General features: G+C 58.1%; 1 protein-coding gene across 1 annotated transcript; it reads right to left on the reverse strand.

Moving 5' to 3' along the window:
- Positions 1-746: 746 nt before the first annotated feature.
- Positions 747-15,694, reverse strand: RND2 (Rho family GTPase 2). Its single transcript, XM_077314299.1, has 5 exons — positions 15,508-15,694; positions 15,085-15,172; positions 4,654-4,763; positions 3,702-3,836; positions 747-2,011 (listed from the first exon to the last, which is right to left on the reverse strand). The coding sequence occupies exons 1-5, from the start codon at positions 15,607-15,609 to the stop codon at positions 1,763-1,765; spliced, it is 684 nt and encodes a 227-aa protein (XP_077170414.1). The 5' UTR covers positions 15,610-15,694; the 3' UTR covers positions 747-1,762.
- Positions 15,695-17,622: the final 1,928 nt, after the last annotated feature.

Here is a 17,622-nt window from a genome sequence, read left to right on the forward strand (position 1 = left end):
GAGAGAGACGCTGCCCAGAACGGATCACTCGCCAGGGAGACGAGCCCCAAAGTGCTGCGGGGGGAGAGCCCGGCACACTCAGATTCCCGAAGGCCCATGCGCCTCCTGTTCCAAGGCCGAACCGAACTCCTGGCTCCCCTGAAGACTCAGCGGGGCGGCACCTGCTAAGCTCAGAGTGCCAAGTGCCAAGTTCTCCCCCTCCTTCCCTCCCGCTTGGCAGCAGACGCGGCTCGGCTGCAGAGTCTGCTCGGGGTTCCAGGCCTTGGGAGAGGCGGGGAACTTCCCTGGGGAAATGCAGCTCAGGCAATCCAGGAAAACTCCCCTTATCCTCCAGGGCCTTCCCCAGCGCGGCAGAAAAGCCTGTCCGAGTCCCCCGGGGCCCTTCCCAGGGACACCCAAAGCCCTGGCTTCTCCTGGCCCCGCCACAGTTGGCAGCTGGAACGTGACCTGCCTGTTGTGCTGCAGGGGCCGTCTCTGAATGCTCATGGGAGTCGCCAACACCCCCCCACCCCCCCTCTCTTAGATCCAGCTGAGTCCCCTCGAGGGACAAGGACAGGAAGGCTCTTGTGCACTGCTCAACCCCTCCGGAGGCCGCAGGGAAGGGCCAGAGAGACGAGACTTCAGGGGCCAGCAAGTGCAAAGCAAAACTGTCCCCCCCCCAGTGCATCTTTTCGAAAACGCCATCCCCAAAATCAGCCCTGCGACGGGGGAAAGAAGAGAGGAAGGCAGCCGCCGGACTTCCCTGGTTTGTCATGACATGATTTATTGACTGCCGGTGGCCCTGCAGACGGCGCTTCCCTCTTGGCCCCTTGCTGGGAAGGGAGGGGAGGGGAGGGGAGGGGGCTCCAAGGCGCCAGCAGCAAGCAGGCACTCCGGCCTCCTTCGCCACACCAGACCTGTCAAAAGCATCTCAAGCTGGGAGAGGCGGGGAAGGGGGACGGACTGGACTGGGGGGGGGCATGTCACAGTGGGGAGGAGTCCTTCCTTGGCCCCCATGGCTTCTGGGGAAGCAGGTAAGCAACACTGGAGACGTGCAACGCAGGCAGCTGGGAGAGTGGGGGGGGGTGTGAGGGGGCAGCCCCAGCAGACATGACTTTGGGGCGGGAAGGAGAGCATTTCCTGTGCTTCCGCAATCCCAGCAATTCGCCACCTGCCCAGAGGGCTGGGGAGCCAGCTGTGTTTTGCCCTCGACCCCCTTACCCCCTCTCCCCCCCAAGGTAAATCCATTTTGCCCTCCACTCCCCTCTTTGTGCCAGGACTGGCCTGAAGCGGGAGCGCCATACCCACATCCCTGCTGCACGTACATTTTGGATGCACACAAACACACACACACACACACAAGCTTGTGCACACTGCATGCCATGCATGTTACAGAGTGCCACACCGACATGACAGCTGGGAAGTGACCAGGCGGCAGGTTGCCCGGGCACTGACTCCCCAAGACTCGCTTCTCAGGACCTGACGTAGGGGAGGGGGGCGGGGGTCTTCTCCATCTGTGCCGCCTCCCGCCTGCTACCTGAGCGTTTCTGAGCGCTGTGCCCTGGCCGCCCCTCCAGGCGGGTCCCTGGGGGGCGGTGGCCTTGTGGACTCCAGGGACAAGGCAGAGCCCTCCCTGAGCAGCCTGCGAGGCAGTGGGAGGGGGCCGATGCCTCCCCACGGCCGTTTCCTTGACAAGAAAGAGATGGACAAGACACACAACGCTGGAAGGTTCATCCGCGGGGCCCGGGGCCCGGCGGCTCCTCTCCTCTCCTCTCCTCTCCTCTCACATCAGCAAGCAGCTCTTGGCCCGGTCCTTGTGGATCTCGGAGTCGGCCAGCAAGTCCGTCCGGCCAGGCACCTGCGAGACCCGCTTCAGCCCCCGCTTGGAGTTGTTCCGCTTGAGGTGCTTGGGCATCCGGTTGATGGAGGCCAAGGTGGTCACGTGGAAGACGTCCCGGACACTGTTCTCCGACACCTTCGAAGAGCATTCCACGTACGCCACGGCGCCCAGCTGCCGAGCCAGCAGACTGCCCTGGGGAGGGGGGAGAGATGCACCAGACCGTCACCCCTCAGCTCGCCTTAGGCCTTCGTCATTCATTCATTCATTCATTCATTCATTCATTCATTCATTCGCCATCTGCTTCACTTGCCATTTCCTGCCTCCCTCTTGATGCCAACCATTAGCTCAAGCATTTGCCAGCTACTCCGTGGCTGTGCCATGCCAGATGCTCTCGACCCCACCTCAGCCCGCTGCCGGACACAAGTGGGTGGGAAGCCCAGAGACGCAGCATGGAGTGGTGGTTAAAGAGTGGCGTCTGCTCATCTGGAGAGCCAGGTTTGATTCCCCGCTCCTCCTACACAGGCAGCCCGCTGGGGGACCTTGGGCCAGTCACAGTTCTCTCAGAGCAGTTCTCTCAGGGCTCTCTCAGCCCCTCTACCTCACATGGTGTCTGTTGTGGAGACAGGAAGGGAAAGGTGTTTGTAAGCTGCTTTGGAGAGTGAGAAGCGGGATATGAAAGCCAGCTCCTTTTCATCCAGAGTGTCTTGAGCCCCAGAGCTGATTTGAGGAATTTTGTCACCCCAGAACGGGACCCTCATCCTGCCTCCCAATAAGCCGCTACAGATGCCAGCCTCCAGGTGGGGCCTGGGGATCCCCCAGAATTACAGCTCCTCTGCTGACTAAGGAGCTCAGTCCCCCTGGAGGAAGGGGCTGCTTGGGAGGGGGGGGCTTGCTGGGCAGTCACCAAACATCCACGGGTGGCCTGGGCCTTCCCTCTGGCCCCAAACGTGGCTCTCATCTCGCCATACCTACACCGATGCCAGTTCTCTTCCACTAGCCTTGAAAGCTTCCGAAATCATCTCCACCCCAGGAGAGGCCCCCCCTCCCCCTTTGCTGAAACCGGAGCTCCTTTCTGGTGGCCGGCCGGCCGGGGAAGGCTTGTGGGACTCTGCGTTCTTCTCCTCCTTCCGCTGCTCCAGTGCCTCTCTTGGCAACAGACAAGCCCTCGGTCCTCGCAAGGCTGAGATCAGATCCACATTTGCAGAGGAGAAGAAGAAGAAGAAGAGCCTGGGTCGGCACCCTGCTTGTCGCTCCCCACAGGAGCCCCAAAGTGGCTTTCCTCTCCCTGGGAGGGAGGTTGGGCTGAGAGAACCTGAAGAGAACTGCTCTGCAAAAACAGCTCCAGCAGAGCTGCGACTGGCCCAGGGTCACCCTGGGGGCTGCATGTGGGGCAGGAGAAGAGAATCACACCCAGTTCTGCAGAATAAAATGTGCTTGTTTTTAACCACTCCATCAAGCTGGCTCCCGAGGTGCAACCGTGCATTAATTCGCCCGAAAAGGGCAGGGAACAGACTGTCCACGAGGGGCTTCCCCAGGGGATGACGGCCATGTCCGGGCGTGGGATGTAAAGCCCCATCCCAAGTACTGTAGAAACCCTTCAGCACAGATAACTCACTGCGGTCTTTGCAGCTTCCTGCTGATTCACGATGCCTCCCCTGCCACCCCCCACACCCCTTCATTGCTCGCCAGACCCTACAGCCCCTCGGACAGCAACCTCGGGTCCTCACCTCCTCCCTGGCCAAAGAAGGGAAAGCGGGGCTTAGCCCGGGGCCCCCTTCCCCAAATCACAGGTGTGACTGGGCAAGACAATGGCTGCCCTCTGGCAAGAGAAATGCACGTTGCAACAGGTCCCAGACCGCACCATGCTCCGACCAAGGCGCACCTGCTCATGCGTGACGGGGATAAGGCGCTGCTTGGAGAGTTCCCGCAGAGTGCTCAGGTCGGTGCGCATGTCCAGTTTGCATCCCACGAGAACCACTTTGGCACCAGGGCAGAACTCCTGCGTCTCCCCTTGCCACTGCAGGAAGGAAAGGGAAGGAGATTGAAACTGTGGGGCGAGAAAGGGGGCTGCTCAGCCGACCCCCTCTCCCCTGCCCTTGACCTTGCGGGATGCATCTCTCTGCAGCAGTTCTGCTCTTTCCCCCGGGATTAAGATCCCCCCACCCCACCCCCAGGAACGCTGGATCCCCTCAGTCTGCAGCCCTGCCGAAAGCCAGGATTCCCGGCCAGGAGGCCCCGCCTGGCTGCCCTGAGCGTATAAAAACAAGACCGTTCCCTTTACAAAACGTAGCTGTAAGCTAAACTCTCGAGGGCGTCCTTTGAAGGAGATGCTGTTTTAAAAGACTTTTGTCCAGCGCCAATTGCAATAAATCCGATCCAAAAGAAACCATCACATCTGTAAGAAAAGCTCAAGAGCACCTGACAAAGCCTGTAATTAAGAGGTAGAAGTTGTGAACCAACTGATTTATACAAAGAAAACTGATCCCTTTCCCTCTGTTGTGAATACAATCTTTTTATTTGTTTGCCTGAAAAAATGCCTTGGTCCCATTCGAAGCAAGGAATGGCGTTTGTGTGTGTGTGTGTTTTAAGGAAAGGACATCTCTGCACCTTCCCAGAAGCTCCCAGGGCTGAATCAAGCCCAAAAGATTTCAGAGAGACAAGGTGGGATGGCACACTTCATTCTGGAAACATCTCTGGCTCCAGCCCTGTGCGTTTGGGGGTCCTGGAAGAAAGCCTTTGCCCTCAGCTCTGCTGAATTGCGGGGCTCCACCCCTTCCCCTTCGAGCCAGACAGCGACATCCCCTCCGAGCCAGACCCACACGATCAAGCGTCACCTTTTTAAGAACGCTGTCCAGGGTCTCCGGACGGCTGATGTCAAAGCAGATGAGGACAGCGTCTGAATCGGGGTAGGCAAGAGGACGCACGTTGTCGTAGTACGTGGAGCCTACGGGAGACAGGAAATGCGGCATTTTGAGCTCTCAACCCACAGTCCTCTCTTGGGAGCATGCACAAGCACCCCAGACAAAGAGACATATCCCCGAGGAGCTGAAACAGAATTCTAGACCCAGGAGATAGATGTTTTCAAATCTGGAAATTCTGAATGTTTAAAATGGACTCAGCAGAACAAAACCTTGATTGAATATTTGCTGGTATTAAGGGACTATTTTGACGTGACCAAGTTTTTGTTGGGTTGTCTTTAAGCTTGTAAGCTGAGAGCAGGCCTGATGCCAGGGCCAGGCAGGGGGCAAAACAAGCAGCACAGAAAGAGTTGGGAGTGTCCTGCATTCTGCAGGGGGCTGGACTAGATGACCCTGGAGGTCCCTTCCAACTCTAGGATTCTAAGAGCCCAGAGGAGAAGAAGAGCTGTGTTTTTGTACCCTGCTTTTACCTGAAAGGGTCTCAAAGTGGCTGACAATCGCCTTCCCTTCCTCCCCCACAGATTCAGGTAAGTAGCTGTGTTGAGCTGAAGGAGCATAACAAAATTTGAGTCCAAAGGCACCTTTAAAACCAGCAAAGATTTATACCTTGTGTGAGCTTTCATGTGCAGGCCTACTTCCTCAGACAATGGAATGGGGAACATGAGAGTACAGATATCAGGAGAAAGTAAATCAGTAGCAAATTAATAAACAGCATCAGGTCCCCACAACAGACACCCTGTGAGGGAGGGGAGGCCGAGAGATCTCTGAGAGAACTGTTCCGTGAAAACAGCTCTAAGAGATCTGTGACTAGCCCAAGGTCACCCAGCTGGCTGCATGTGGGGGAGGAGGGGGGATCAAGCCCAGCGGTGCTCCAGATTGGAGTCTGCTGCTCTTTCACCCCTGCACCAAGAGGACTCTGTCGTCTGCTTGGGAGGAAACAAGAATAACAAGAAAACCTTCCCCAAACAAAACAGCCCCAAACAATCAACAAAGGAAGTGAAAGGAAAAACTAACCTAAAGTAACCTCTCCTAAAAATGTGAGGCCTGCTAAGAAAGGAGCAGGCATGTCAATGTCTCAACCGGGCTCCAGAAATGTCCCCAAGAAACCACCAGATGAACCTGCCTGCTGAAGGCAGAAGCAAGGCCAGAGCACTTGGGGGGGGGGCACTTAGAAATGGGCTGCCAACTCCTGGGAGGGAGACTCCCCCCCCCCCGCCCCGCAGCCCTGCCAGCCGCCTACCAGCCCAAGTGCTTGAAAAGATGCCCGTGGTCATTTTCGCCCTCTCAGCCCCCCCACAGAGTAGTTCAATAGCCCGGCCTGGATCGGCCCTCGACCTTCCGCACGGGATGTTCCGCATTGCTCCTTCCGCATTCCAGGACCGACCGACACCTGGCGGCAAAAGCAGGCCTGAGAACTGACCCTTCCCACCCGGCGCCACACTTTGACCCACTGGCCCGGATTCTGCAGCAAACAGTCTGGGCTCATCCTTCCAGAGCTGCCCCCACCCAGGGGAGAGAGAAAGTGCCGACATCCCCCCTCTGCAAACGCACAAACAAAACGGTATTTTTGCATGAAAATGGCAAGCTATTATCCTTGCACTGAAACGCCAAAAGGGTGAAGTAAAAGCAAAGATTAAAAAAAAAAAAGATTTTCAAACTGCTGACCGAAAAGCTGTCAGGGATTGAAAGGGACTGGAATGGCAATCTTCCCAGAGGCCTTAAGCGGGAGGATCTGGGCCAGCCCCAGCAGAAGCCTGGGAAACAGCCCCTGCATTGTCCGAGAGGCACAAGGCATCCGGGATTGCGCAAGGGGGGGGTCACCAAAAGAGAAGCCCCCTCCCCAAAACCCAACAGCCGCACAGGCCTGGCCTGGCCAGCTCAGCACCCACTCCCTGCCAGAGCTCACCCGGGTTGACCACCAGCTGCCAGGGCAGCCCTGCCCCCGAAGAAGCCTGGCCCTGGGTGGGAAGGCAGGGGGCAAGAGCCAAAGGGGGGCCTCCAGGATGGGGCCACTGTGCTCTCAGGAGGGGCACCCGGGGCCACACCTCCGAAGGCAGGAGGCTCTTCTTGTGAACAGAGAAAGAACATGAAAACACAGAGCTGCCCCTCCACGAAGACCCGGCTGGGGGGGGCCGAGCCAGACTCAAGGCCCGACACCCGGCAAGAAGAGCTGCACACATCCTGCAGCCACAAAATCTCCATCCAGGGAATGAAGGGTCACAAACACGGGGGGGATCCGTCCCACCTGATATCCAAAACCCGATAACCCCCAACGAGAGCTCTGTGGGATCGGACTGGCCTTGTACAGTATGGAAGGCAGCTAACAGCATATGAGCCAGTTCTGGCAGTGAACGGGGGGAAAGGCCAGGACCTGAAAGTGATTGTGGAGCAGCCCAACAAACCATTTCCCATCTGTCCCAGGAACGTGAGCATCGCACTTTCCCAGGAGATGTGATGGAGCTGTTTGTACTCTCCCCAGCTGCAATGGAAGGACTGCCCATTCAGGCTGCATAGCTGCTGTGCCTGCTTGGCTACACATTTTATGTGGCAAAACATGTTCCCTGTGGCCAACTCTGTGGTGCAATAAACAAATAACAAACACTCCCAAGAAGGGAAAGAAAAAAAAATGTTGAAGTTCCTGCCCAAGCGTCCGAGCGGAGACGGACCCTCCATGTCCAGAGGCCGCAGAGTTTTATTTGGGTGCCCTGAGCCAGCAGGGACTCCTCTTCCGCCTGTGCCTTCACCCGCCCAGCAAGAGAGCTTGTTGCCCGCCAGGCGACAGGGTCAGGAGCCCCCACTGAAGCCCACGTATTTTGCTTAGCTTCTTGTTCTCGGGGGGTCTATGGAGCCAGGGTGCTGTGCCGCCCCCTCCCCCCTCTGCTCTCTCCAGGCCTGGCTTGAACGTTTCCCAGATTCTCTCTGACACCCTGCTATTATTTTTAAAACGTGAGAGAACTGCAAGACTGAATCCATTATGGAACCGCGAAGCAACAGAGACCCTCGAGGTAGGGAAGATGGTGAGAGATGGGGGTGGCATACGAAGGAGCTGTCGAGGGCACAGTTTAACAGCATGAGCAGAATGTCCTGCAGGGGGCACTGGAGGGGAGTCTGTATTTAGCATGGTTAGAATTGGAACCTCCTGATATCTTTCTCATAATCTCTGAGTCCTGATTGGCCCAGAGGGAGACTTCCTGTTCCTCCCTGCTTGCCTCCAGAACAGACAGGGGGACTGAATAAAGACCCTTAAGCAGTTAGGTGGGAAGAGCCTCTTGTGGCGCAGAGTGGTAAGGCAGCCGTCTGAAAGCTTTGCCCATAAGGCTGGGAGTTCAATCCCAGCAGCCGGCTCAAGGTTGACTCAGCCTTCCATCCTTCCGAGGTCGGTAAAATGAGTACCCAGCTTGCTGGGGGGTAAACGGTCATGACTGGGGAAGGCACTGGCAAACCACCCCGTATTGAGTCTGCCATGAAAACGCTACAGGGCGTCACCCCAAGGGTCAGACATGACTCGGTGCTTGCACAGGGGATACCTTTACCTTTACCTTTAAGCAGTTAGGTAGTTTGTTCTCACTCCCTTCTCTCCTTGCATAATTAAATTCTGCAACCACGGTGATGGGGTGCTAAAGCATTCACTGCACTTGGCGAGGGGGAGAAAGAGAGAGATTCCACCAAACCCCCCTCCCCCTCTCCCACGGCATCTCCTGAGTCCTGACTTCTCTGGCCCTATCGGGGCAGCCCAAATGCCCCCCCTCCCCCAAGGAAGACCCAACCTGAGAAGGATTCGCCTCATCAAGGCAGCCCTTAGCTTGCAAGACCTGAGCGAGTGAGGCTTGTGTCCAGGGGCACTTTTAAGACCAACTGCATCCTATCCAAGGCGCAAGCTTTCCGGTGCACCGTGGACTTCAAAAGGGTGCTCTGCACACAAAAGCACATCCCCGGCATCCGACTGGGTTGGTCTCCCAGGAGCCCCAGTTCTCTCACTGCCCAGGCCTTGGTTTTTGTCAGCTGCCCAAGGGCCTGGCCTGGTGCAAGAGGCGGTGGGGCGAGGCTCATTCCTCGCCAGCTGGGTGTTAGTTATGCGATCCGGGGTTATCTCACGCCCGCGGCCTTGGTTGCCAGGGAGCAGAGATTCTTCCTCCGTCCACCCGGGCGTGCTCGCTTCCTCGGGTGATAGCAGGGGGAGGGAGAGGGCAGCACCTGGAGCCTGGGAACAGACACCCAGGAGGGGGGGGGGCTGGCTCTAAAAGAGGGAATTGCCCCCTGGCCTGGCCGGAAGACCCTCGATTACAAGACCAGCCCATCAAGACTTCTTTGCTGCAACAAGCTCTCTGGGGCAGTTCGGCGGGAACTTCACAATAAGTCAGAAGTAACTGGACAGAGGCCCTCCTCACACCCGAAACGCTTTTTGGCCTCTCTCAAAACAAGTGGGAATTCTTCCGCTCTCCACGCCGTGGCCCCAACGTGGAGGAAGAAGCAACAACTGCACGCGTGTGCATGCACACGCACACAGACGCAGGCGCATGATTCCCCCTCCAAGAGTCTATTGGTTGCCTTAACCTCACCCGCTTCCTTCACCACCACCCTGCAAGGCGGGGGTCTCGGGGGGGGGGAAGCTGCCGGTTCCCACAGGGAATGTCTGCTGAGCAGAAAAGGGAGTTTTTTGTTTGTTTCCAAAAGGATGCCATTCTAAACAAAGACGCGTCACCCGGCATTCACACGCCACAAGAGACAGAAAAGGGGGCCTCATCCCAGGCTGGAGTTGTTCCCCAAAGGGGGTCTTTGGCCCTCCTCTAATCCCACTCACAGGAAGGGGTGTTGGGATCGGTCGCCGATGGGAGGGGGGGAGGGAGGGAGTCTTTGAAGCATTCTCTACCTAACTCACCTCTGCCTGTGACTATTTCACATGTTCTCGGTGTTACAAATCTCAGCGGAAATCTCTAGGAGGGGGAGAACAGCACTCTGCACATGGTTAGCAGCACACTTCTTTTTAAGACTTCACATTTCTCCACCTGTCTTACAAACAGGAAGGGCTGCACCCCAAATGCCCTGGCTCAAGGGAAAGCCTCACTGGGTCTTTTTGGCTGTGGAGCTGGGCCGAGTCACAAGTTCCACTCTCATGGTCTCGCTCCTCCCTCCCCAAAACCACGTTCCCTCCAGGAGGAAGAGCCGACCCCCCTCCCCTCTGCACCACTGTTTCCCTCCCTCCCTCCCTCCGGCGCAGACTTTATCCAGCAGATTCAGCTGCGGTCTCATGCTCGGGGGAAGGGGGAGAGAAAATCAATGCGTCTGCTTGCCGGCCCAGCTCCCGTCACTCATCTCTGAAGGGCACCGAGCAAAGCGGAGCCTGGCATTTTAATCCTGGACCGAGCCGGCAGCAGGCTGGACACGCAGCAGGCGGCAAAGAGAGCGAGAGCAGCCACACGGACCCGCTGCTTCGTCGGCCCAGCCGTGCCACCTGCGGAGCATCACCGGGTCCTCCAAGGCAGAAATGCCGCCTCTGCTTTATCACGTCCCGCTGGGAAACATGCTTCCCACCCAAAAGGTCAAATTTAACCAACAAGATTAAATTTCCTCTTCCGGACACCAGCCTCCAGGTGGGACTAGGGAAGCCCTGCCTGCTTTTACTGCTCAACTGCAGAGAGATCAGGTCCCCTGGAGGAAAGGGATGCTTGGGGGGGGGGCTCTCTGGCATGGCATGGCACCCCACTGAGGTCCCTGCGCTCCCCTGGCTCCAAAGTCTCCAGAAGTTTCCCCAAACTAGAGATGACAACCCTTCCCCCCCCCCCCCCATCGTCTGCCTGTGGCCCTTTGCACAGGCACCCCCTAAGGCCCTTCCTCAGAGCTCTTTCCTCTGAGGTGAGAACCCACAGCCAAAACAAGGCCAGAGCATCTGGCACGCCGTCCTCCCGCTCCCAGCCCCCTGCTTTGCTTAGAACCATAGAGTGGGAAGGGGCCATGGAGGCCATCTAGTCCCACCCCCTGCTCAGTGCAGGATCAGCCTCAAGCATCCAGGAGAAGGATCTGTCCAGCCGCTGCTTGGAGACGGCCTCACCCTCTTGGGCAGCCCATTCCACGGCTAAACTACTCGGACTGTGAACAATCCCCCCCCCCGCCCCCTATATCTAGCTGGCTTCCGCATTTCCCTCCTTCCACTGTCACGTCTCAGCCACAAGCCTGTCAGATCAAGGCCTGGAGGGTCTTTCGTGGAATGCATCCTGTCCAGTGACGGGGAAATACAAATAATAGACATATTATGAGCTCAAACACCAGGCGGGGCCGAAATGGCAGCGGGAGGGGGCTGGTCGCTCCAAACCTCCCAGCTGCCTGCAGCTTCCTTGAGTTTAGAAACAAGATGATTTTGTCCGTCCCTCTCCCCCCCCCCCAGCACTTGTTCCTCCAGTTTTGCTGATGGACACATTTCCCCCCTTGTTTGGAATAAGCAAAATGCTGGGTCAGATAAGATTCCGCTCGCTTAAAATGCCCAGCGTGAACATCCCTGCAGAACACAATGGGCTGTTCATACGGCCTCTTCTCAAGGATATGTTGATTGTTCAAATGAGAATAATTTTTGGCCACAGCAAAGAAGCTGTGATGACCTCACCTGGGTGGGCCAGGAGAGCCCAATCCCCTCTGAAGCCAAGCAGGATCGGCCCTGGTTGGTACTTGGGTGGGAGACACCCCCACCCCCCACAAAAAGGTCGAGGCTGGCTACGCAGGACTGGTCAGGCCAGGGCAAAGCGCCAGGAATAGACACCTTGCCTGGAAAACCTACAGGATCCCTGCTATGGGATCCGTGTCCTGTGAGGGAGGGGCCATTTCTACCCACACTGTGTTTGATAACAACCATTGATCCAGCGTGATCGAATCTAACCTTATCTTCAAAACACGCTGTCAAGTCAGCCTCCCGTGACCGTAGGATACTCCTTCTATCCAGATTAGACACGCTGTTTTCTTCACTTCCAAATTTGTGTTCTAATTCTGACTTGTATTTCTCCCCACCTTCCATCTGGCAACATGTAAGATAGACGTGCTAAATTGGCCTGTGAGACAACTCTCACAACTACTGGTTATATTTGTAGCTTCTTGGCTTGCAGAAAACCAAGGCAATTCTACTTCCAGATTTCAAAAATCCTGCAACTGATACAATCTTATATGCCATCTACTTAATGAATGTTGCATATTTCTGTTATTAAAGCAGCAAAATAAGTTTAGGTATTCAAGCAAGTATTGCATATCTTTCCATTTTCCCCAAACCACCCGGGGGGGGGGGGATAGATCCCCCCCTCCCCCCAGAATCAAATTTTCTGCAAATTTTTCATTTCAACTTGAATTGCATAGATTTATGCTTCTACTTAAACGCACAGCCCTCCTCCTAGTCCCGGGAGGGATCTCGGGGTCTGTGGAGACCCCGGCGGGAAGAAGCCCCTCCCAACAAAGCACAGAGGCAGATGGTGGGCTTTCCGAGGCCCACCAGTCCGGGCAGCAGCTGCTGTGAGGGAAGGGCCCCTTGGAGCGGGGGGTGGGGGTGGCAGGAAGCGCCTCCCTCGGGACACAGCAGCAGAGAGGGGAAGGGGGCTTCTCAAGGCACTTCCTGCCGCGGAAGAGTCTCCTCCCAACCTGAAAGCATCCGGGAGGCAGGAGCGTTTTGGTCCGGAAGAGGCTGAGTGCATCTTTTGAGGGGGAGCTCCCCCTCACTGGCCATCTTCAAGCAGCGGCTGGACGGATCCTTCTCCTGGATGCTGTAGGCTGATCCTGCACTGAGCAGGGGGTGGGACTAGATGGCCTGCATGGTCCCTTCCCACTCTAGGATGCTATGATACTAAACCTGCAACATCTTCAAACGTTAACAGTAGTATAAAAGGAGACAGAATTAGAACAGACTCCGGTGGGTGACCATGGTGGTGTAAAGCCCCATCAGACCAGCCAAGTTCAATTCTGGGCATAAGCCTGAAGTGTGCAGGCACACAAAAGCTTATGCCCAGAATTAAAAGTTCTTAAAAGTGCTCCTGGACTCAGAATTAGAACAGCTACAGAAATTCCAAAAGCAGCCCCCCCCCTTGTTAATCCTGTCCCCATTCTACCCCCCCCCCAAGAGCAAGCCACTAAGCTGCAGCCACCACACAGCCCTGCATGCTGGACAGAAAGGCTGCACGAAGGGGATCAAGCGTACCAGGGGGAGGGGGGGGCTGCTGCTGCTGCTGCAGAAGCAAAGGCTCATGGGCCCTGCTGTCTCCGATGCCCAGGATGAGTGGAAGAACCATAAAAACGAGTTCTGCAAGCCCCGGGGCAGAAGGGAGGGGACTTTAAACTTGTTTTTCACTTCTGGCAGCAACACACTCCCCCTCCCTGCCAAACTGACTCTGGGACGGAGGGGGGGGGTCTGTGGTGCAAACGCAACCCCCCCCCTCCCCGAGGCGGACATGAGTGCCTTGTGTGCTCCTCCACAGCATCCTTTTGGGCCCCAGGCCTGACAGATGCCCTCCAGGGGGCCCACAGGCACGGTGGAGTCACCCAGCTTCAGCGGTTCATCCCCAGCCTCTGCCAGCCACAGTTTCCCCTGCAGCGCGGCATTTCCAGCCATTAGCCCAGTCCTTCCTGGTGTCTTTGGTGCCACGAGAACTGCGATGCCCTTCCGTGGCCCTCTTCGCTTGGCAGGGTTCCCCAGGCCTGCCTGGTCCATCCCGCAGTCCCCACAAGGCCTGGGCTCCATTCAGCACTCCAAGGCCCTGGCGCCTTTTCTCCATTCACGCCCAGCCCTGGCTCCCTGGGGCAGAAGAATTATCTGTGCGTTTCCTCCTCCCAAGCTCCGTGGCAGCCCAAGGAAGAGATGCGCCTTTCTCTTCCCCAGACAGAGGAGTCTTTCTGCCGCCCCCCAAGGAGCCCCCGGCCATTCGGACACAGCTGCAGTGGCACACAACAGGCCCCTTCACACGACCCGACAAAGCCGGAGACGGGCGCCTGCCAAGGAGCGGGTTTGGCCCTGCCAGCCACCAGGCTGCCAGGGGAGTGGAGGCCGAGCAGGGGGGCCTGGGGCTCCAGTCCCCCCTTTCCATCGGGAATACTCCCTCCCACTACGCCACCTCCAAGCGCTGGAGCCCCTGCCCCCAGGCCCAAGCAAGGCGGCTAGGAAAAGATGAAGGAAGAAGAAGAAGAGATGGGGGGTTTTATCACTACCCGAAGGAATACCTCCACCTTCCCTTCTTCTCCCCACAACAGACAGACTCCCTGGGCAGTAGGTGGGGCTGAGAGGGCTCCGAGAGAGCTGGGACTGGCCCATGGTCGCCCAGCTGGCTGCGTGTGGAGGAGTGGGGAATCAAACCCAGTTCTACAGACCTTTAACCATGACACCCCGCTGGCTGCAAGGTGTGTGTGTGGGGGGGGGGGGATCCCAATTTGGCCGGAACCCCGTGCTTTAGAGACCAAGCCGAAGTCAGCCTTCTGCAGGCGCAAAGCAGAAAGAAGCTGAGCCGTCCCTAGGGAAGTTCCTCCCCAGGAGGATGCCCAGCCGAGGATCCCTGGCTCTCCGCTGCTGCTGTGCTCTTTCCTCCTCTGGGTGCCTCCGGTAACCCCCCCCCTCCCCAAAGTACTCCTCCTCAAGTGCTGGCAGGACCTCATCCCACAGCCAGCTCTGAAGGGCCTGCTGCAGAGACGCCCTATCCGTGAGTGAGCAAACAGACATGGTCACAAAACAGGGGTGTCCCCAGGGGGTGCCCGGGGGGGGGGTCTCAGCCCTAGGATGTGTTCTGAATGCCAAGACTCAGCTCAGGAGTATGGGAACCTCGGACCAAAGCGAGGGGCTTCCTCGGGGGCAGCCAGGCAGCGTTCTCCAGGGCTGAGGCCTACGTGGCCCTCTGTGCCAGGGCTTAAACCCAGCGTGGGCAGAGTGGGGGGGGGCCTCACAGGCCCGGCCTGACCCTGCCCTTAAGCTTCGTGGGCTGTGGGAAGGAGAAAGTCTGCAGGCCGAGGATGTGGTTTTGGGGTGCGGGTGGGAGGAGAAGCCATGCAGGAAATAAAGGGGAAATGCCCTATCTAGGGCAGGGGAACCTCCTGGCTCCCCTTGGGCTCAGTGCTCGGGGGGTTCTGGGCCTGTGCCAAGTGCCCTCCGGCCAGCTGAGTGACCCCCATCCCTGCGGTTTCCCTTTTCAGCAGACCTCCCCCTACTTTGGAGCTGCGGCTGATGTCCCGTGCCGGAGGGCTCCCCAGAAGGCACAGCCCTGTCCAGTCCCTCCGAAGAAATGACAGAACTTCCCGGGCTCTGGCCGGCAGACTTCACCCAACCCCCCCCCCCCCCGCTGCCCGGCGCTGAGGGGCCTCCAAGGCCGACCCCCCCCCGACCCCCGCCGCCCTTACCGGAGGTGTCCCACATGTTCAGCTCGATCCGCTGCTTCTCGATCTCGAAGCTGGCCGTGTAGTTCTCGAAGACGGTGGGGGCATAGCTCTGCGGGGTGGGGGGGGGGAGATCAGGGGCATGAATTGGGGGAGAGCCCCCCCGGCCCTCCCCACCCGCTCGCCTCGCCCCGCCCCCTTCTGCGGCTGGCCCGGCCCCTCGCCCTTTCTCGCCCGCGAGGGGTGCCAGCCTCCAGGCGGGACCCGGGGACCCCCGCCCGGAATGCCGGCTGATCTCCGGACGAGAGGGGCCGCTGGAACCGGGGAGGGGGACACCGGCTGCATTGGCGCGGGGACTGCGGAGGGCATCCTCTGCAAATCCCCAGGGCTTGAGCTGGCAACCGCGCCGCGCCCCTCCTGCCTCCCCCCCGCCCGCCCCCCGCGCACCTCGGGGTAGGCGTCCTTGGCGAAGACGTGCAGGAGCGCCGTCTTGCCGCACTGGCTGTCGCCCACCACCACGATCTTGCAGCGCGCCAGCGGGCTCTCCATGGCGCGGCGGCGCCCGCAGCCTCCCGGCCAGCCGCCCGGCGCAAGGATGGCACGCAGGCAGGCAGGCAGGCGGGAGGGAGGGAGGGAGGGCAGGCAAGCAGGCGGCTCCGCCCCCCGCCCCGCCCGCTCCGGCCCCCCGCAGCGCCTCGGCCACGCCGCAGGACTCGAACCCGTCGCCCGGCTCACAGATGCGCCGGGCCTCTTGCGCGCCGACCCTGGCCCTGCTGCAGCGCTTGGCACGTAGGCGCGGCTTCCCGCGGGCCCCCTTGGACGTTTTGGGCTCCCGCAACGAATGCTCCCTGCGCACCCAAATTCGGGGGGCGGGCGCTTCCACCCACATCAACCCGCCCACCGGGCGGCTGGGGACCCCCCCCCCCTATCTTTCTGACTGGCGAGAAGTTACAGCCCAAGCCCTGGGGAAAGAGAGCCGTGGTGGGAACGGTCGGCCAGAATTGTGGAAGGGGTGCTGCAGATAGAGGTCATCTAGTCTCGCCCCCTGCTCAGTGTAGGATCAGCCTCCAGCATCCAGGAGAAGGATCTGTCCAGCCGCTGCTTGAAGACGCCCAGTGAGGGGGAGCTCCCCACCTCCTTAGGCAGCCCCTTCCCCTGCTGAACTAGACTCCTAGAGGTGGAAGGGACCATGGAGGCCATCTAGTCTCACCCCCTGCTCAGTGCAGGATTAGCCTCAAGCATCCAGGAGAAGGATCTGTCCAACCGCTGCTTGAAGACGGCCAGTGAGGGGGAGCTCCCCACCTCCTGAGGCAGCCCATTCAATTGTCCACTGTCCAAAGAGGATTCCTGTTGTGTCCCTGCATGAATTGTTTGTCTACAACTGTCAATTCCCAATCAAGGGTATACTGCAAAGAATTATTCATCCTGAATCCGCCCGCACAGGGGCCTTGCCCTCTGCAAGCACTAATCGGCTGGTGATGCCTGCCCCATGCACAATCTGCCTGACCTCGACCAGGGCCAGGGCCAGGGCCCTGCCTGGGGGAATGAGCTCCCAATAGAGGCCCTGGCCCTGCTGGAGCTGAAGCAGTTCACGGGGCCTGCAAGACGTCCCTCAGGCTTTGGGTTGAGGCCAGGTCGACGAATAAGGAAGATTGTGGGTCCCTCTCTGTCACTCTCCGAGGACACCTCCTTGTCCTCTTGGCTTGCTGGTGGGCAGCTGGGGGAAGGGTGTTTAAGGGACTGGGCTTGAAGTTGTATATTTTAAATTTGTAATCTTTATGTGAGCCGTCCTGAGCTGGGGGGCGCCAAGAGCAGCAGCATACCAATACAAACAATAAATATTTAATTTAGAAGATAAACAACTTTGTACAGAAGGAGGGGAGAGAGAGAGAGGGCTGACTAACTGTTCTGTTCTGCTCATTCAGTCTGTTTGTTTGTCCTGGAGGCAAGCAGGGAATCTCTTTGCCCAGCGCAGTAAGGCTCCAGATGAGCCAACCAGGACCCAGAGGGGATGGCTGGGATACAGTAGGGAGTTCCTGTTCTAATTATGCTAGCTACACGTGTCCTCTGATGCCCCCTGCAGGATATTCTGTTCATGCGGCTGCCTCATGCCCTTGACAGATCTTCCCTGTCTCCACATAAACAGGCCAGGGCCCAGCTGCATTTAACGCCATAAAATTCTCCCTTGAAAGAAAGTCAGAGCAAGCAGAGTCACGGAGAAAAAGGCGGAGGAGGCCAGAGATCCACCATCATGGTAAATCTTAATTTGTCCAAGGCAGGACAACGAGCAAAATGGAAGAAAGGGGGAAGATGCTGACGGGGCGGAACGGGAGCTGTTTTTGGCAGCCGACAGGGCGCTTTATTACTGGCGGAGTTTCATATTTTTCAAAGCAGCTTTATCTTTTGTGAATAAATATTCTTGCTTCTCTGTCTGGAAGGAGACACAGTCAGGGGGCTTTGGCCTCCACATACACAGATTTTGCAAAATGTAATTCCCTGGGACATGTGAACAGGGTTGCAGGGTCAGCACCGAATTAGCTCCAGAGAGCACAGATGGGGGAA

This window comes from Paroedura picta, chromosome 16, assembly GCF_049243985.1.
Source record: "Paroedura picta isolate Pp20150507F chromosome 16, Ppicta_v3.0, whole genome shotgun sequence".
Lineage (NCBI taxonomy): Eukaryota > Metazoa > Chordata > Lepidosauria > Squamata > Gekkonidae > Paroedura > Paroedura picta.

What these genes read in the sequence shown, in the direction of transcription:
- RND2 (XM_077314299.1), bottom strand. Translation starts at nt 15,609, where the DNA reads ATGGAGAGCCCGCTGGCGCGCTGCAAGATCGTGGTGGTGGGCGACAGC. An exon ending in CCAAGGACGCCTACCCCGAG is followed by an intron (nt 15,173 to 15,507) that starts GTGCGCGGGGGG and finishes CCCACCCCGCAG; the next exon opens with AGCTATGCCCCCACCGTCTT. An exon ending in GAACATGTGGGACACCTCCG is followed by an intron (nt 4,764 to 15,084) that starts GTAAGGGCGGCG and finishes TGTCTCCCGTAG; the next exon opens with GCTCCACGTACTACGACAAC.